This window comes from Cnephaeus nilssonii (assembly GCF_951640355.1).
Source record: "Cnephaeus nilssonii genome assembly, chromosome: 13".
NCBI lineage: Eukaryota > Metazoa > Chordata > Mammalia > Chiroptera > Vespertilionidae > Cnephaeus > Cnephaeus nilssonii.
In genome coordinates, this window is record NC_137084.1 from 34,754,589 (window position 1) to 34,775,334 (window position 20,746).

At 43.0% G+C, this 20,746-nt stretch overlaps 1 protein-coding gene across 1 annotated transcript in view; it reads right to left on the minus strand.

The window, feature by feature from the left end:
* PARVA (parvin alpha) overlaps positions 1-20,746 on the minus strand; it is a 144,289-nt gene that overhangs the window by 20,242 nt on the left and 103,301 nt on the right. The window contains exons 5-8 of the mRNA XM_079787222.1: positions 10,186-10,326; positions 6,036-6,151; positions 2,715-2,773; positions 565-584 (exon numbers count right to left, since the gene is read on the minus strand). Coding sequence (XP_079643348.1) covers positions 565-584; positions 2,715-2,773; positions 6,036-6,151; positions 10,186-10,326 — 336 coding nt within the window. The remainder of the gene's footprint in view (positions 1-564; positions 585-2,714; positions 2,774-6,035; positions 6,152-10,185; positions 10,327-20,746) is intronic.

Consider the following 20,746-nt stretch of genomic DNA (forward strand, 5'->3'; position numbering starts at 1 on the left):
GCAGGTCTCTTCTAGCCGCACCCCCCACGTTCTCTGAACTGGGAAGTGAAATAATGGAGGGAAACCTGGGGCAGGGAAGGTTGGTGGTCCCGGGTCTGTATTTCCCTACTCTTGCACCGCTGGGCAAATCCAAGACTTCCAGGAAGGTGATTGTGACCTCTGACGTTCACAGACTTTGTGAACAAACCCAAAGTTCTGGGAGATGGGAGAGACAGGAGCTATGAAAAGGAAAGAGAAAGAAGCAGCTTCGAGAAGGGCTGGGCAGACAGTCCGAGCGTGTAAATACACCTCCTTTCTTTACTCTCACCATACGCTTAGAGCAAGACTGCCCAGCACCCATCCAGAGGCCCAGCAATGTCCATGGTCTGGTTACTTGTGAAAGGACTGTGCAGCTGTGGTTAGTTTTCCTCTTCCCACCAGTAAGCAGACCCTCCCTACCACGCAGCTCTGTCACCATGACACATGCAGGACGCAAGCTGAGTGCTTATGCTTCCCAGCTGCTGCAGAATTAACTAGACCCCCATGGAAGCCACCAGCACCAATGGACAATCTTACGCAACTCACCATGCCTTCCGGAGAGAGCCCTGTAGGAAAAGGAGAAAGAAAACAGTGTGAATCTTCTCTCCTTGCCCTTGATTGAAAAGCCCCAAAGCTCTCTTGGCATTCTACGCTTAGTAAGTTCACTGCCCAGGATGCTGTGGGCATTAGCCTGGGGAGGTCAAGTTCTTCTCTCTCCTATATATCCTGTGATACCCATTAAGTTGCACCTCGCTTTGCTCCAGGATAGGTTTTTCTCAAAGAGGGCAGGAATTGGAACTGGACTTTTAGCAGTGAAGCAGCAAAGAACTAAGAACACAAGCATTAAAGACAGACTACTTAGGTTTAAATCCCACAGAGCCATTTGTTTGCTGTGTGAACTTGAAAGCTACTGAATCTCTCTGGGCACCAGGTCTCTTATCTCTAAAATGAAGATAGCATGTTGTGAGCATTACATAATTTAATATGTAGAAAGATTTTAGCACAATTCCTGGTATATACTAAATGCTCAATACATTTTTTTCTTAATACGTTTTTGGGTCTCATTAGTTTATTCCAGCTGCGCTTCTATCACCCATTACATGATGACTTGCGGGTAATGCACTGGAAAGAATAATGAACTTGGAGTTAAATGCTGGACGAACCAGTGATAATCTCCTTCTCCACCTTCGGGCTGTGGGGTTTTAGGAGGTGTAATCATTGCTTCACGTGTGTATCATGAACATCGATAGATACCAAAGTGCTTCAGAGACCGTAGTGTATTGTCAAATTATTAGGCGTTTGCATCCCTGTTTATGTCTATGTGGCCAATGGCAGAAAGGGGCCATAGAAAGCACAGGGGCAGCTGAGAGATTGCTCTGAAAACTGAAACTTCATGTTCCCCGATTTGGGAGCTTCTCACAGGATCTTCTCAGACACGTTTTCCTCTTTTCCACGGATAAGCAGAGGTTAGGGGAGGTGGGGGCGGGACGGTGAGGAATTCTCCTCCCGGCAGGCCTCTCAGGGCAGCTTTCAGCCCGCCCCTCACAGAATCAAGGCCAAGAATCCGTGTGCCTTGTACATCAGCTGCTCCCCCGGCTGCCAGGACTGGACCCTAGAGTGGCGCGGAGGCATGCCATCAACTGGGCATCTGGAGAAGGGCCTCCCCGCACCTCTGCCCTATCCTGGGCCTGAAATGCCCACACTCCTGGGCCCTTTGAAGGCACATGCATAGTGTGGTCCACAGCACTCTAAACCTCCATCAGCCATATGGGGGAGGGTAAGTGCATTTCCTAGAGATTGGGTTGGGATGGTGTGGGTCAGCAGTAATGGGGAAAAGCCAGAAAAGTCAGCAATGAAGGGCATGAGAAAGGGAGGGCAGGGTTGTTACCACGTTAAATCCTCACACTCTGTGGTTAGCAAAATGCTCCCCCCTTCAGAGATGAAGACACTGAGGTCGGAGAGGTTAAGGGACTCACAGATGAGTCAAGTGGCAGAGTCTGGATTTGAACTCAAGTAAGGCTGGCTTAGAGGTCTCGGCTCTTTCACTTTGTTCTTCTTGTTCAAGGGAGGATAGAGGAGAGATGGAGCCAGGGGATGCAGAAAACGAACTTTGCCCGGTCTCGCATGTGGCCAGGGCTCAGGCCTGCCCAGGGATCTCAAACCCACACATGGTCCTGCTCTTTCTGCTTAAGACCCAAACTTGTCTTCCCCACGGCAAACCTCTTACATGTTTTGATATTCCAATTTCTTAAAGTAAGTGAAAACAACAAAAACACCACTCTAAGGTAGAGAGGGGCTTTCTGGGTCATGGCATGTGACCAAATCAATCAGATTCAGAAAAGGAAGAAAAACGTCCTTTTGAAGGCTAACAATTTAAATTCAAGTCCATGTTTATGGCATGACGATTTCATGCTGGTTAGCTTTTTGGGGCACACTTTTTTTCCCGGAGTGCCACAAAATTAGAATTTTTCAATCACTGCTAATTCTCTCTCCCCACTTCCCCACCCAAGTTTGTACCTTAAGCATTGAGAGGCATGTTTTGAATGCATGGAAAAGGCTAAGCTATAATCATTGGCTGAAGTATAATCCCTCTTGCAATCCCAATAAATGAAAACTAAATATCAGCAAATGGACGAATTTCGGAGAAACATCTGTGTTCCATTACAGAATCGCTGGCAACAATGGTGTTGACATACTCTGTGTTACCAGTTATTTCCTCTTGGATTTGCCGAGACTGGAGGATTCCTTCTCGTTTCTGAAACGGGGGTGGGGAGAAGGGTTGGGAGGAGAAGAGAAAAATATACTTTAGAAAAATACAAAATACTGATTAGCATTCCCGATACTGAGAAAGTTACTGGTGTTTAGGAAAGTGAGTCTGGAGTTTAGAGGCTTCCAGGAGTGAAACAAGGCCCCTGACTTCCCAGGTCTGGACCGTACCATTCGTACTTCAGTGCAGTTCGTGTTTAGTCCAAACAAGTAGGCTGTTTCTTGGATGGTGAATCTTTTCTTTCTTTATTGGAAGACATTCTGTTGGAAGCAAACTGTTTGCCTCCCGGAGTAATCCACAGTAAACCAAATGGAAATGAAGGCCAGGGTGTGTCTGCCCTCCAGCTGGGGCCACAGAGGAAAGCCGAGAAACACATTCAGCTGGGGGGCTGGGGTGGAGGAACAGAGGCCAGCTTGGAGAATTCAAATAGAGGGAGAGTTTGTTTGTTTTTCCTTCTTTTACTGGATAAATACAGGAGCTTTCAAATAACCAGGACAGTCCTCAGGTAACTAGCTTACTCTCTGAGGGAACATTAAGTAATTTGGAGGCCCACCCAGCCCATCCATCCATCCACCCACCCACCTACCTATCCATCTATCTGACATCTATTCCACCCCCTCCCACCACTTCATCCTCTCTTCTTTGTTTCATTGATCAGTGCCTTCCAAGTACAATCCCCTAGTTAGTACCTTCTATGGACAAGCCCTTGAGTTGGACTTGAGGAACTTAAAGAGTAAAATGTCATAGATGAAGCAGTTTATGTGAGAATGGTTTCCCCCAAACAGGGTTTTTGCCTGATGACCCAGGTCAGCTATTAATAGGATCCCTTTTGCTCTCAAAAGTGTCTTGGGTAATAAATCACATGGTCACCCTATGCAGAGAGAAGGTGCTGAATGCAGGACAAAGGCAGGCAGGTTCAGCTGGGGATGGTCAGGGAAACCATCCAAGGGGAGGGGTCCTTGAACTGGCACTCAAAGGACACAGAGGAGAGGCCATGCCTGCGGGAGGAATGGCCTAAGGAAAAAGGCAGAGTCAGAGCACAATGCATTGAGGGGGAGGTTTGCAGGGAGGGTGCCTCGAGTCAATGGGGAGCCAAGTGAGTGCTGGTTTAGAATTTGAGCCTCGCTGGGTGGGCCTGGGAGCTAATGAAGCAGGGCTTGGATTCAGGAGGACCTTCAGGTGGGCATGAGCAGGGAGATGCATTGCATCAGGTTCCTCATAGTCAGAGGCCCTTGGAGGGTGGTCTGGGTGTGGAAATCAGTTGTCACAGCCAAGTCATCTTCCTCAAAGGCTGAGGTGAGTGTCCACAAGGACCTTCTGGCACTGGTGTCCTGTTGAAACCTGCCTTCTTGACCCTCCTGCCAAAGGTTCCAGAACCTTCTCTTCACATTCTCAATAGCCACAGAATCTAGGGTCCTTGCAAAATACTCTGACAGAAGGAAAGGTAAAGCTGGGTAAAGGCAAAGAGTATATCCCTGAGAGATTAAGAAGAATGGACTAGCAAAGCAAAAGAGGAAGTAAACATCACTTAAAGGAGATCCAATGAGGATACATCAAAACTTTCCCAAATACACCTTTAACATATGTAACACTTTCACGGGGGGCTGATGGAATCTGTGTCCTTGCCTTGTGAGACCATTCATAGATATAAAACCTCTGCCACACATCATGCAGAATTAAATGCTTTTGTACACAATGGAGAAGAAATCTGGGTTAAATGACCCCTCACACCGCATCCACTGTTTGTTCCCTAAAGAGCTCTCTGTAGTTCAGTGACTCACAGCCAATTCCGAGTCCTGCTTCTGTGCCTGTTTAGCTTAATAAAGCAAAACACCCCATAAAACCTGACATGCATTGATGCCATTTTATGTAACGTGTCCTCTTTTCTCCCTCATGCTAACAAGGCTGCCTACAGGACAAATTAAACCAACAACAGCCTTCAGATGGCCCATAATTGAGCTCAAAATAAGGCATGAGGCATGGGCTTGCAGTGACCACTGTTTCAAAACAGGAGCCCCCCCTCTCCTGCTCAGATCTTGAATCATAGTTTTAAAAAATATATAATGAAACGGATTCACACATTATTGATGGGTAAAAATAACATAATAGAGAGATGGCCTGGATTCACTAGGAAGACGCTTGGATCAGGAAGCTCAGGGTTGGCCACGTATCCACAGCAGACAGAAAATGCTCAGCACCATGCTTGACACAGTTGAGTGCTCAATAAATGAGGCCAATTAGTCCCTTTCAGTCACCTGCACTTAATGTCTGCACCACACACATTCGCAGTGGCTACGGGCCCCTGATAGCCCTCTCTGCTGTTTATCTCTAGGCGGGGCCAGAGTGTCCTAGTCCTATTATATCCCCTTGATGTGTAGCAAGTTCAGTGCCCAGAAGGTGTAAAAGAAATACTTTTTCATTAGGGCACAACTGAGCACCCCCAAGTCCTCTTCCATTCACATCTGATCCCTGAAAGCTCAGCTCAAAGGCCTTTTGTCCTGGAAACTGGCCTGGCCTGCTGCGGCAAAGCTCACCAGCCCTCCAGGCTCTTCCTCACCACTGGATGCAGAACTGCCATATTATTCTCTAGTCCAGATCCCTGGATACTCTGGGAGCTGCTTATAAGGGGAGTCTTCCCTTGCAGCATGTTTATTTGGAAAAGAACAGAAACAAGCAAACCAAATGACCTTTTGCTAAATGGCATAAAGTTGGAAAATAAAATTGAATTTGAGTATCTAATGGGGTTAGGGGTAGAATGAGATAGTCACAGGGAGAGTGCACACCCTCATTGTGGAAATTACACAGCCATGTGAATGGAAATTCCATCCAACGATCTGGAAAAGATGACTTGAGAGCCCAGCTGTGCTTCTTGGGGCGGGTGAAAAGGGGCAGTGTCCTCAATCCAGGCACGGCCAGTCGGGTCTCTCAAACGCACGCATACACATGCACACATGCCCTCACGTCTGTCTCTTCCCCATACCTGTGCACCACTGTTTACCCAAAAGATGATTCTCTATGGCTTGCAGGGTGTGCATGCACACACACACACACACACACACACACACACACCTCTTTCCTCCTTATCCTTTTAGACACACCTCACAAACATATACACCACGCACCCTCAAATATACATTACACAGACACCCTCCTGACAAAAACACGTAAACCCCAGGTACTTGCCCCCCTCAGGCATTCCATATACAAGCACACACTCTTCCACCCTTTGCACACATGGTATCTGTCTTACCTGGACCACAACCACTTGGATGGAAACATGGTCTGGCAGTCGGATTGGGGCCCTGAAATACTGGGACAAAGCAACCAGCAGGTGCAGGATGGCTACCAGGCTCTTGGCATGAACAGCTGAAATGAAAGATGATGTAAAAATTTAGAGAATCTTCTTCTAGGTTCTAGGCAGATACAAGCAGATATTCAAAATGTATCATATCCACTGCCCCTGTAATCCCACCCCTGAGGATCAGGGGACACCCTGGGTCATCACCGGCCTCATCCTGGGCCCCCTCATTCTTGGCCAGGTCCCAAGGAGCTGGCTTCTTAGATCATGCCATTGCTGGATTTCCAAGGTCGTGTCCTCTGCTTTGATCCAAGGCTCCCACAGAGACCCTGACAGTGGCTGAATTCTTAGTTCAGATCAGTTCTCCACCACCTCCATGTCTTTGTTCATTCTATTTTAACAACCATGGGCGTGTCTGCTTTGCACCCTCCTTCCCTTCCCACTTGACTGTGAGCCCTTTGGATTATCACCACTACCCTTGTCCCAAGGCTCTACCCAAAGCAGGCTCTCAGTACATGGACACCGAGTCAGGAACGCTGGACCCCGCCCCCTTTGAAGAGGGCTCTAAGATCCCTGGAGGAAAGCATGATATATCTAAAGGGCTTTGTTGCTCTCTTGAGTGTCAGGTATGGTCAGTGTAGGCAGTGCTCCTTGGGGAATACCTGGGAGGAAGTGTTCAGGACCAGCTGGCTTCTGTAGCTACAGAGCGATGTGCTGGATGCTAAGCCATTTATACTAGAGAAATCTGGGCAACCATTGGGCTATAGTTTTCTCAGTAGATCTGAGGAGAAAAGGACCGGTGATGTAATGGGGTGCACACATGGTTGGGCAGACTGGAGCTTGAGTTCTGACTTGACAACTCGACCATTTATTTACTGCCGACAAGACCTCTGGTAGGCCACTCAAGGACTCGGAGCCTCAATCTGCTCATCTTCACACATGGGGATTGCTGTGCCCGTGCAGAAATATCGGATGTAAGAAATTCCAGAGATAATGTAAACAAAGCTCCTAGCCCGTAGCAGATGCCCAGGAATGGTTGATATTTTTTATTATAATTTGAGAAAGTGCCTGGCATCTAGGCAATTAAACCACTTTCTCCCCTTTGTTTCTCACAAAAGGGAAGCTTCAAAAGATACTTGACCTGTCTTCACAGTCCTACCAGCCTCATGATCCTTCATTACAGGGGTCATTTAAGGCAAGAACAGAAAAATGCCCATTTTGTGTACTTAGCATGAACTGGGCCCAGCGTAAGGGTGTCCTTCTGTCTGGGCTAGGATTGATGAGTCTGCTCTACAGAAGCCTTGAGAAATCACCAAGAAAAGGAAGTGATTCAGACATTCCTTGGGAACTCATTAGAGCTTCTTGTTATCACAAGGCTTTCCATGGACTGCGGGACAGCAGCTCAACACCACCATCAAGCAGCAAACAGCTAACGATCTGCTTCTCACTCCGCCTCCCAGAAGTTTTCAGTTCTGAGCTGCTGAGCACTGTCAAAAGTTTCACCCGTGGTAACAGCCTCAAAGAAGGCTCCTGACGTGGTGTGCTCCCTCACGTGATCAGAACTGCCACACCCGCAGTCGAGTCACCCGGGGTTGTAGGACATTTGCTACCTTTCTCCCTTTTAATCACAAAACACAATGCTAGGAAAGCTGTAGCCCAAAAGCTTGTTCTTGCACGCTGGTGACAGTGTATGTCATCGTGACTGTCTGGTGAGCAACACAGAGAGCTGTGTCCTAAGCACCATACCGATGCCAGACCCTTTCAACGAGTGCTCTGTCTGGGGAATTATTTTTTCAAAAGAAATAATTATACAGTCTCTCTCTCTCACACACACACTACATGTACAAAGATGTTCATTATTGTGTAACACATTACCACTAAAAAAATCTGGAAAACACTGTCCACTAGCAAAAGGTTCGTTCAGACCCGTGGTTTGCAATTTTATTATTATTCTTACGCAGAGAAACCCTTTGTTCTCAAAGCCGTTAGGCAAAACAGATGAAGGAAGGTCAGCTGCCCCGGTCCCTGCGTCCTAATTGCAGCCCCCCTCCCCCCCCCCCCCACCCACACACACAGGTGCTTCTCCTCACCCCCTTTATCCTGCCTGGAAAGATGACACAATGTCCTCCAAGTACCAGGAAAGATAACGGGAGGGACGGAGCTTCCCCCAGGGCTGTGCCTGCCACATTCCTCACCGAAGAAACCAGGGCTGCCGGTAAACAGGCCCCGCAGTTCTCCGAGCCCCGAGGCATCCTAGGGAGCTGGCCCTGGAAATAATTATTCCCTCCCACCTCGTCATTTATCTCCCTTCTGGGAATCTATGACAGGACTAATTCAAGAAGGGCAAAAAGAGACACCACCGAAGACATTCAACTCGGCACCATCTGATCTCAGCAACAGGCTGCCCGACGTCCTGAAAGGATCAACGTCAACGGGTTCAGGTGACCTAGGGGATGTCTACCCCGGGAAACGGAGCGGCTATCAGACACGGTAACTCTGAAGACCACATGGGAATACAGGACACATGTATGACTTACTACTAAGTGAAAATAGCAAAACACACGATGTACCGGACTTCATCAAGTAAAAACATGCGTTGACGTGGAGAGTAGGGGGCGAAGATGAAAATAGCCAGACGGGAGTGGCAGTGTGAGCGATTATTTTACTCATGCACATTTCCCTATGAGAAATGACAGTAAACATGGTGGTGGTCTTCGTGTGGCTTGTACAAATCCCCTTCTTCTCTCCGAGCCTTTCCCCAGGTGGGTTCCCTCGTAAGGTAAAAAGTGTTTTGTTTGGAAGGGTACATGGAGATGGTCCGTATTCAAAGGAGTGGGAAATAGGATTAAAAAAAAACACCAACAACTAAGCAGGGGTCTTGATCAGAGGACTTCGATGCTTATTACTTTATGCTTCAATGCTTATGACTGTTGTGGATTTCCAAATGCAGGTACATTTCTCATGCCTTTTTCCTTCCTTCCTTCCCCACTGAACACTATTAGCACGCCTGGGACACAGCGCAGACAGCATCTAGGGCCCAGAGCCACGGCCTCCCGCTCCCCCCTCCTATGTCTCCCTGGCAGAGGATGCCCTGTTCCCAGTGCTGTGCGAGGCGGCTTTTCACACTGTGCGAGCAAAGGTGTAATTATGCTGAAGGAGGTACTTGGTGTCTCGCCTCCAATGTCAGACTTTAGAAACCTGCTGAAGAGATTGTCATCGGCAGTTACTGGGTCTCTACGTTGAGAGGTGAAGATTCCTTTTTCTTTGCTAAGTTTGAAAGGTGTTTTTATGGGGGAGGGAAGGGAGAGGCTGTGTCCATTTTAGGTTTTAGAAATTGGGTTCACTAAGATATAGTATTGAACCCTTTAGTACTTAAAACAAAGGCAAAGAACGCAATCTAAATAATTTTATCAATCTAAATTCACACTTTTATCTATTGCAAGCAACTAAACAACTCTGGACTCCCCACGGGAAATAACGTCTCTGTGGATTCATCCGATTTGCTGATTTAATGTTGGTTCTGCTATGGACTCATTAAGTCCACATTAGACATCTAGGCCCTTGAGGCAGCAAAAGAATGAATGGTTCGTACTTGCTGAGATCCTTGACCTATCTAGCTGTGAAACCTGAACTGAAAAATCCTGTTCCAGTGCCTACAATGTCAGCCATATCTTTGTTTCTTCTGGAAAATGAGTGATGGAGAGGAAGGCTGTGGGTATTGTTCTAGGGCCTGCCCTTGCCCCCTCCCCCTCCCCGCCTCGGCTTCTCAGCTGCCTGCGCTCACTTAGGGATCTCTGCCTCCTGAAGCCCCTCCAAGAGCGTTCTCAGAAGGTCATGCTGGGACATATTAGTAGCTCAATGAACACGAGTGTCCTTCCTCTCCCCATCTTCCACGAGCTCCTACAGAAAAGGCACCCTGGATTTTGACATCTCTTGTCGCAGAGACAAGTCCTCTGTGTGGGAGATGTGTCCCTCCTTAGTAAGAGGAATGGGCCTGCACCCACCCAGGGCCGGCCAGCTTCCCGGCTGGCTTCTTGGGGAAACCTCACGGTACAGACCACAGGCATCCTTCACCAGACCCGTTTCTCTCGGTAACACTCACAGTCCACATTCCACTTGATGCTTCTGGGAGGAAGTTTCAGGGTTTCGTTGATCTTCTCCAGGACAGTCTGCAGTTTTTGCTTCTGCGCTATCTCTGACTGGGTGACCTCGGCCACGTTCAGCTTCTCACTCTCCAGTTTCTCTGGGGGCGACACAGGAAAAGAGAACAGCTGTGATCTTGGGCCACAGACAACCCCAACTCGTAGGCATGCCCTCACACATTCACTAGCTCGCTCAACATACACATGCATACCTCGTTTTATTGCACTTTGCTTTATTGCTCTTCGGAGATGTGTTTTTTACAAATTGAAGGCCAGACCCAGCAAAAAGATTATGACTCATTTTACTGCAGGGATCTGGAACCAAACCCAGAGGATCCCTGAGGTATGCCTGTAGATGAGGGACAGTGCTCTCCCCTCCCCATCTGGCAGTGGCACTGGTGGGGCCAATAGGTGAAAACCTTGAATCCCCAAATTATAAGAGCCCAGGACCTTAGAAGTGGGGCCTGTAACCCAGTCCGTCATATTGGAACTCTTTTTTTCTACCATTCTGGGCGTTCTCCCTCCTCTTTTCCATTCTGCCTTCTCCAAGGACATCTTTGTGCCCTACCTGGAAAGCCTTCTGTGCGTCCCCTGGGCAAGTCCTTATTCAAGACATTTTGTACATCCCCGTAGTATAATATGTGTCACGCTGAGTCATATTTATCTGTTTTAAGTACCTTCTTTCCTTTAAAACCCTCCTGGAAAGTTACTTATTTGGCATGTCCTAGTTCAGTGGTTGGCAAACTGCGGCTCACGAGCCGCGGTTTGCCCCTCTGTTGACTAATGAGTTTGCCGACCACTGCCTTAGGGAAAAACACTTAAAAAAACATTTTAATAATGTACTAATATCTTTAACCTGAAGTCAAAACTTCTGGGTAAGGGTGGTACTTATATAATGGTATGTTTAAAAATCAATGGTTATTGTATGCAATGATATAACCCCTTAATATTTAAAATAGATTGTTCTTTGCCTTTATTTGTCTAAATTCTTATGCTTGTCTATTAGAAAGAACAACTTTAGACTCTGTAACGAGAAATATACTGTCTGCTATTAGATCCATCTGAGTTGCCCTCCACACCTCATTCAGTATTAATAGAACTAACACTCTGAAACGTATTTAAAGTATCTTTTCCCCTCATTTTTAGAGGCTGTCATGCAAAGTAATTAAACTTTACCATACATCAGTGATGCCCCTATTGCTAATATTACTTATTTTATTTTCAAGCAGCTCTAGCTGATCCAAGTCAAATGCCCCTTGGGTAATGATGAGGTTGCCACTGGAGAATTCCTGCAGGTCCTGTGCATTTAATTCTTTTCAGTGCTTTAATAAGGATGATCTCGAGCTATTCTTATCTCTGATGGTCTGAAATATTAACTTCCTCTGTAGTTGCCCGAAGCCATCATTCTTTATTTCTAAAGTTCAGGGATTTAGCAAGCCGGCATCTAAATGTCTTCCTCTTAAATGTTACACCTTGAAGAGGCCCCATGAGCCTTTCCCATTTTTAGGCTGCGAATTCCTATCTTGGATTCTTTTCTGCTGAAGAAATGACAGGTTGTTTTCATCTTCCATTGCAGCTACAGTGTGGGGAGTTCGGTAGAGGCTGCCCGAAGTGCTAGGTTAAGGAAACCTGTGAAGCCTTATCTTGGCTCAGAGGGAAAGACTCCTGGGACAGAAAGGCGACACTGTCTTGGGAGTGGGCTGGGAGGTCGGAGGGGAGGAGTGGCAGCATGAGAGCCACTGTAGCTAGCCTTATTGTATTATATGATTGCCTATGAATTTCCATATTTATAGCCTGCTGGCTTTGGACTTCTTAGAGTGAATAGCTTAGGTCTCTGAGTCTGTTTCCTAGGTTGGTCACTTTTCTTTTTTTTTTTTTTTTGCACTATTGGTGCATTGTTTTCATTTCTAAAAACTTGGATTTTACACAGTACCTACAAGGACAATCATTATTTCTCTGGTCCCACCAATATTTTTAAGTAGTCAGACACTAAAATTATAATGCATTCTTCCTCAAGTTTGTTTGTTTGTTTGTTTTTTAAGCATCTGGCATTGTTTATTTAGAGGCGCTTTTAAGGCTTTATTTCTTTTGCATTCCTAATTTTTTAGAAAATGCAATTCCACTGTCCTTTTTTCCACTTTAGTAATCATGCTTTCGGTTTTTCTTTTTGCCTTTAATTTTATGGTTGGATATTTTATTTTAGGCGTTGGCATTATGTGGACTTGAGGAGAGACTATCTTGAGGTAACCCTAATTAACAGTTCTAGGCATATCTCTTCATGCTCATAATACACACAGAACTCAGAGTTGTTTCTCACTAATGAAAGTGAGATTACCTTGTATACATTTTTCTACTACAGGTTTTACCACTCAAGGACATGAGTATTTTTCTATGTCAATATATATAGGTGTAACTCTTTTTTGTTTACTTGTGTGTTTACTTTTTTTTTTTTACCCCCTTCACCCTCCATGTCCCTGTCTCTGGCAACCACCAATCTGTTCTTTGTTGTTTTTCTTTTCTTTGACATATAAGTGAGATCATATGGTATTTGTCTGTCTGAATTATTTCACCTACCATAATGCCCTCAAGGTCCATCCATGTTCTTACAAATCGCAGGATTTTATTCTTTTCTATGGCCAAAATTCATTACATACATAAATCACATTTTCTTTATCCATTCATCCACTGATAGACACATTGTTTCCATATCTTGGCTATTGTCATTAATGCTTCAAGGAACACAAGGTGCATCTATCTTTTGGAGTTAGTGTTTTGTTTTCTTTAGATAAATACCCAGAAGTGGAATTGCTGGATCATATGGTAGTTCTAGTTTTAATTTTTTGGGAAACCTCCATATAGTTTTCCACAATGACTGTACCAATTTACATTCCTACCAACAGTAAACAGGGTTCCCTTTACTTCATATCTTTGCCAACACATAATTCTTGTCTTTCATTATAACAGGTGTGAGGTGATATCTCTTTAAAAATTCCTCACTTGAGGATATGTTTTTTATTGATTTTAGGGAGAGAAAGCTCATTGGTTGCCTACTATAGGCACCCTGACCTGGGATCAAATCTGCAACCTGGGTATATGCCCTGACTGGGAACCAAACCTGTGACCTTTAGGTGTACGGGATATGCTCCAATCAACTGAGCCACACCAGGCAGGGCTCATTGTGGTAGTCTCTTATGATCCTTTGTATCTGTGGCATCAGCTGTATTCTGATTTTATTTGCCCCCCCCCCCCTGCATTGAGCATCTGCCCCCCCCCCCCCCGATGGTCAGTGTGCGTCATAGCGACTGGTTGACCGGTCGCTTAGGATTTTTTATATATATATATATATATAGATATGATATGTCTCACTCAAACATATATCATGGGTATCTTTCTACATTGATAGATATCAATATAACTCATTCTTTTATAGGACTTATAACCTTTTTCATTCAACCATTCCCCTGTCAAGTTATATCCCACTTTTCCCTATTGGTAATCAAGTTTCAATAAACATGTGTATGTGTGTGACCAAATGATTATTGCTGATAAAAATAAAAATTGTTGCCTTACCTTACAGATTTTCTTCTTGAAAATAGTCAGCTCACCAAATCCCCTTAATAGTTCTATTATTGTTTATCTGAATTTTTAGCATTTTTTTGGGGGGGGCATGCAAATAAGATAAAACACAGCCTTTTATCTGAGAACCTTTTCTGCTATTCCTAGCCCTTTTTTAAAAAAAATATTCAACTCTCAAAATTTAAGAGATCCACTCAAATAGTCCTATAGTTAAATAATAAAACTCACTGCCTGTTGCTAAGGAGTTAAAAAGAAAATTTGTTTTTCAAGACTCATAGTTTTCCTCTTTTGTTCTTTATTAGGCAAATTTTAGCTAGTGCTATGGAAATTTTCTGTTGCAGAAATTTGAGTCCTCCAGGAAATTGTCTCTCATATGTTGCCATAGTTCTGAAAATTGTTCATCATTAGTTTAACTTGTTGTAAAGTAGTAGGCATGATTTTGCTTTTTAGAAAATTTTCTCAAGTAGAATTATTTTGTGAATCTTTCCGTTGTTTTTGAAGTTAGCAAAAAATGAAGCAGCATTATTCAAAAGTTCTGAAATATCAATACAAGGAAGAAAAACTCAATTGCTCTGAATGGTAGAAGAACTGAGATGTCCTAGTGAAAATGTTGCCATATAAATCTTATTATATTAATGTAGCCATCTCTCAAAGAAGTAGAATACATACATCCTTGTTTCAGTATAAGTGAGTCCTAAGTTATTATATTTGTGTTTCCAATTATATGGGGAGGGTTAGTTAAATTTTTTTTATGTATCATGGTCAGAAAATTTGGTCTGTGTAATAATTTGTTGAGACTTACTTTGTGGACACAGTCAAATTTTGTAAGTCTTCCATGTGTAGTTGAAAAGAATGAGAATACTGCGGTTTTGAGGTATAGCTAGTTAATTATAGTGTCCAAATCTTTTCTATCCTTATGAACTTTTTTGTTAGTGTGTTATTAAGAGACTTGTGTTAAAAAAATCTACCACTGTGATAGATTTGTCAAGTTCTTATAATTCTGATTGTCATTTTTGATTTTTGATTTGTTTTTTGTTAATGCTCACCAGAGGATATATTCTCTCTAAAAATATCTCTGAATATAAAGGAGTAAGAGAGACACATGCACCCCAATAGGGACCAGGGATCAAGCCTGCAACTGAGGTACATGCCCTTGACTGGAATTGAACCCGTGACCTTTCATTCCACAGGCTGATGCTCTAACCACTGAGCAACCGGCTAGGGCTGTCATTTTGAATTTTTATACATTTGATTCACAAAAGTGCATTTATATTTAAAAATCTTATTTTCCTGGTAACTTTAGTCTCAATCAATAGATAAGAGATTCTCTGTAGTAATGCTTTTGACCTTAAAATCTATTTTGTCTGATATAAAAATAGTTACCCCAGCTTTCTTTTAATTAGTAATCATCTAACATATATAATTATTTCCACGGATTTTCTTTCAACCTTTGTCTTGTAAATGTAGATAGCATGTAACGAGGTTTTGTTTTGTTATCTAGTCTGACAATCTTTTTTAAATGGATAAAGTTGATTTACATTGACGGGTTTACCACTATACTTGGATTTACTTTTATTATACAGCTTTTCTGATCCTTTACTTTCCCTTACATCCTTGGATTAAAGTTTCTATTCCTTTTCATTTAATTTTCTCCCCATTACTAGTATGAAGGTTACACACCCTCTTTTATTATTTTAGCGGCCACCTTAGAAAATTTATCACATACATTTAATGTAATAGAATCTTAAATTAATCAGCATCTTTATCAACATCTATAATAATAAAAGGGTAATATGCTAATTAGACCAGACGTCTTCCGGACGTCATTCCAGACATCCTTCCTGATGAAGCCGGGGCCAGAGGGAAGCTAGCCTGGGTCCCGGGTGCCTGCCAGCAGCAGGAGGAGGGAAGCCCAGGTCCCGGGTGCCGGAGGGAAGATGGTGCTGGCAGCCAAGGGAAGGAAGGCCTACTCTTGCGTGCATCAGGCCTTTAGTACTAAATAATACAATACTTAGTACTAGATATTGTACTCAGCAAACTAACTCCAATGACACTCTAACTTAAGCACTATAATTTTCTAGTACTCTGATTCTATCTTAATTTTTTAAATGAACAAATTAGACATGATTGTGATTGTTTTATATTTGTTCAATTATTGCTTCAATCTACCCACCATGGTAATCTTTTTTGCTCATCATTTTTGGTTGCATTTCAGATCTTCCTTTTAGATTCATTCATTTTCTTTCTTCCTGGAGTACATCCTTCAGAAATTCCTTTTAGTAAAGTTCTGTTGGTAGTAAACCTTTTCTGTTTTAGTTGATTTAAAATGCATTTATTTTCTTTTCATTTTTAAAAGTTTTTTTTTTTCTGAGTATAAACCTGTAAGTTGACAATTTTTTTCTGCACTTGAAGATTTCATTTCAATACTTTTTTTGTCTTTTGTTCCTGATGAAAGACAGCATTCAGTACGTAGTTCTTTTATAGGTAATCTATCTTCAGTGTTTTTAGGTTTCATTATGAAGTATGTAGGTATATATTTCTTATTCTTTATCTTGTTTGGGATTCCCAGAGCTTCCTGAATCTGGGAGTTCATGTCTTTCATCAATTCTAGAAAATTCTCAGTTGTTATGTCTTTAAATATTGCCTATACTCTAATATCTTTCTCTTCTACTACTAGAATCCCAATTAGCCATATGTTGCATCTTCTTTAAAAAAAAAAATCTGTCTTTAATTCTGTTTTTTTGCACTGTTGTCTCTCTATATTGCATTCTAGGTAATTTCTTTAGTGCCATCTTCTAGTTTATCGAATTCCTTCTTTAGCTGTGAATCCACTGAGGTTTCTAATTTCATTATTACATTTTTTTTCATCTCTAGAAATTCCATTTGTTTCTTTCAGATTTGCCCTATCCAATTTTGATAGTTCCTGTTCTTTAATTATCCTTTCAATAGCCTTTTAAAACTTTTATTTTAACATATTAAACATACTTAATGTTCCATAACTGATCAGTTGTTAATATGTATGGCAATGATGGGATGGACCTACAGTTGATTGTTTCTGCTGATGCCTGCTCATTATAGCTTGCTTCTCCTGGGTTTTGTGATTTCTGATTTTGGGCTCATTTTCTCTGGAATTTTATCTCTGGGAGCTCTTTGTGACCTTGTTTTAAAATTCATTTCTCTAAAAGGATACATTTTTGCTTTTGCCTTGCGGAGCACTAAAACTGGGCCACATGTTAACTACATTTTCAGCTTAGGACTTTTAAATGCAAATAATTAGTGTGAATCCTAGTCCTAAATCTGTGTAAGTACAGAGATTTGATAAGGAATTACCAAGTTCAGACTTTTTTTATTGTTCCGCTCATATCCAAATCTGAGAGACATTTACCCTTACTGTCTCTCTCTGTGGGACCAGATTTCTAGTTGACCCACTGAAAGTATTGCCCTTCAGAGAGCCTTTATTAATGGGTTTCTTATCCAACCGCCTTTCCTGCTCAGACTCTATACAGGCTTTGTCTCTTGATCCTGTATGTGTGACCCATTAAACCGCAGGCTATAAGCCATTAGGAATTAACACTTATCTCATTGGATTTACACTTTATTATATTTGGCATTTGGAGAACTTCCTTCCCACACCATTTTAGCTGTGCAATACAAAAAATATGTTTTTAACGTGTGCAATACCAAGAGAATTTGATTTGAACACTTACTTAGCCATCATACTGAACAGAGAATTTTCCTGTCATTATATTAACTATTACATTGTCAAAAACACTTATAATGGTGGTGATAGCCAACATTTCTGACTTGTTCCTAATACCATTTCTTTGATATTTTACTATTTAGTAAGTTCACTGTTAGGTTACATATATTGGTCTTTATCATATTTATGTAGTTTCCTTTTCTTCCTATTTTCCTTGGGATAGCTGTTGAAATGGATCATGTATTATTCGACATCTATCAAATTAATTCAGTTTTGCTACTGAAATTTACATATGTACTCTACCACTTTTTATAAGATTGATAATATGCAAACATGAAAGAAACTCAAGCTGTGAAAATTAAGTCTCCTCTCCACATTGTCATCCCAAGTGCCCTAGTCTCATTCTACAGAGCAAGCTTATTGTGACTATTAACCAGAGGTAGTCTCTACATACTCAAACATTAGATGTGTCCTTTAACACACACACTGACATACTATACTCACAGTTCTACACCATGCTTTCTTTTTACTTAGTAAGACATTGTAGAGAGCTTCTCTGCTACTTATAGAATAATAGTAATAAGACTTTCATCCAGCTTTTGAGTTTTTCATAGTCCACAAAATGACTCCACCAGTTTAATAATAGCAGTGAGCATTATCTTCAACTCTCCTAGAATCAATGACTGTTATAGGAAGACCTTAGAGCAGTGCTGCGCAAAAGAATGTCCTGTTATAATGGAAATGTTCATTTCTGCACCACCCAATACGGTAGCCACTAGACACATTCGGCTACTAAGCTCTTGAAATGTAGCTGGTGTGACTAAGTAAATGCATTTTAAATTTTAATTATTTTAAATAGCTACATGGGACTAGGTACTGTGTTAGCCCAGCTACAAGGTTGCATAGGCAATCTCCTGATCTTTGCTGCAGAGGAATATTTTAGTAGAAGAAACAAGATTGGAACTCAGAGCTTGTGTCTTTCTTCATTCCTCGTTTAGTTTTAGCATAGCTGCTACTTCAGCTGAAGTACGTTTGGGTGTAAGAAAGCAACTCTCAAAACCAATATGATCAAAGCCCTTTAAGGTGCTGCTCCTCCTGGGATTCATGGAGTCATCCCCATTTGACACCCACCACTTAGAATCAGCCTGGTTTACTTTAGCTGCTCATTCTCTACATCACTAGTTCTCTTAAAGCTTTTCCCACCTGTACTGCCACTCCTGTAATTTGATACCATAAGTATCTCACAAGGAGATAGATACTCTGCTGGAATTTCCTCCATTGCGTCTAAGCAGCCCTCCAGTTGCTGATCTTCTTAAAGCCCCATTTCTGATTTTGTCACTTTGCTTACCAACCACTGAAAATTGTCTAAAGTTCTTAGTTCAAGGTCCTCTATGATGCGGGCTCACCTTCTTTCTGTCAATAAACTTTTCATTTTAGAAAGCTTTTAAGGTTTACAGAAGAGCTACAATGATAGTTCAGACAATCCTGCACATCCTGAATCCAGTTTTACCAATTGTGAACACCTACTAATCACTGTCTCCTGTTCTGTGTCAGTTTTTCAAACTTCCCTTGTTTTTCATGACCTCGGCAGTTTTGAGGAGTGCTGGGTTTTTCTTGTGGGTAGACGGGTGCCATGGGTTTTGGTGAGGAAGCCCACAGAAGGGAAGTACCCTTTTCACTGCATCATGTCAAGGGTACATGCTGCCACCATGACATATCACTGTGCTTGCCTCCTCCCACATCAAAATTACAACTAAATTATAGGACAACCATCTAAAAAGACAGGTGTTACAATCATGATGACTAAGCATTGAGAGAGCTATCTCAGCTGCAGAGGTCCCCGTGAGGGTTAAGGATGCCCAGCCCCATAAGGACTCACTTGCTCACAAATTCTCTGGGCTCCAGCACAGGGGCAACGGCTCCAAGAGTGCCAGAAACATACAGGGAGGAACTAAATTGAGAAGCTTTAGGATGAGGGCTGGAGGGGCCAGGGAGGCTCTCTCCAGGGGCAGAAGTGCTGGCTGGTGCCAAATCTGGCTAACACCATTTGTCCTTGCCAGGTGAATCCCTGACACCCTGCTCCCCACCCCCAATTCTTGTGCTGGACCCGAACCTCTTCCAGTGGCTCCTCCACACAAGTGGCCTGCCTTTGTTCACGCTGTGGTCTTTCCTAAGTACTCTCAAAGGTCCGCAAACCCCAAACAAGCAGCTGTTGGCCTCAGAATGCCCTTCACCTCTTGATAAGTGACCTCAAGCTCAGCACAGGCAGCAACTAGTTTCAAATTGTATTGTAACTGCTTGTAACTCCTATCAGATGGCCTGAAACCTGGCATAAGTGGCGGCCCGTATTGGCAACTGAATGACCACAAACCCAAGTGGCGGTTGGCCTCATCTCATTTGGTAGTGCCCACCAAAGCGTCCCAAGCTGAGTATAAGTGGCAACCAGCCTTGGTTTGGAGCATAGCCTCTCCAAAGTTCCTGCAAGGCCAGCACATGGAATAACCAACCACAGATCACTTTGTAGCTCCTACTCGGTGGCCTTAAGCGCAGCACAAGCAGCAGCTAACCTTGGCCTGCCATGGAGCCCCTCCCAAGCGGCTCCAGAACCAACACACCTGGTGGCTGGCTTTAGACTGCATCATAGCAACCCCCAACCAGCTCCACAAACAACACACCTAAAGGGCAGATTCGCTTGGCACAAGAGCCCTGCTTAAGTGACTCCTGCTCTGTGGGGTCAGCCTCCCGCACATCAGCTCATCCACTATAGTCAGCACTAGCACTCTTAGCCTGTCAGCCTGAGGATCAACCACACTGAGGTGCCAATATCAATAAAGGCTTAAATATGGCAGGAGGGCACACACAACCCACACAAGGGATACCTTGGAGCACCTGGATCAGGAGACAAGAAAGACTATGTCCCACAGGATACCTACTACATAAAGCCACTCTTCCAAGATAGGAGATGTAGCTATCTACCTAATACATAAAAAGAAGTAAATAAAATGAAGATAAGCAATCTACCAGAGTTCAAAACACTAGTTATTAAAAAAAAAAGTTGAATGCATTTAGGGAAAAAAATAGATGAACTTAGTGAGAACTTCAAAAAAGAGATAGAAAATATAAAAAGTAGCATTTAGAAATGAAGAATGCATTAGGTGGAATCAATAGCAGATTAGATGAAGCAGAGGATCAGATCAGCACTTTGTAAGAAAAGATAGTGGGAAACAACCAAAAGCAGAAAAAAA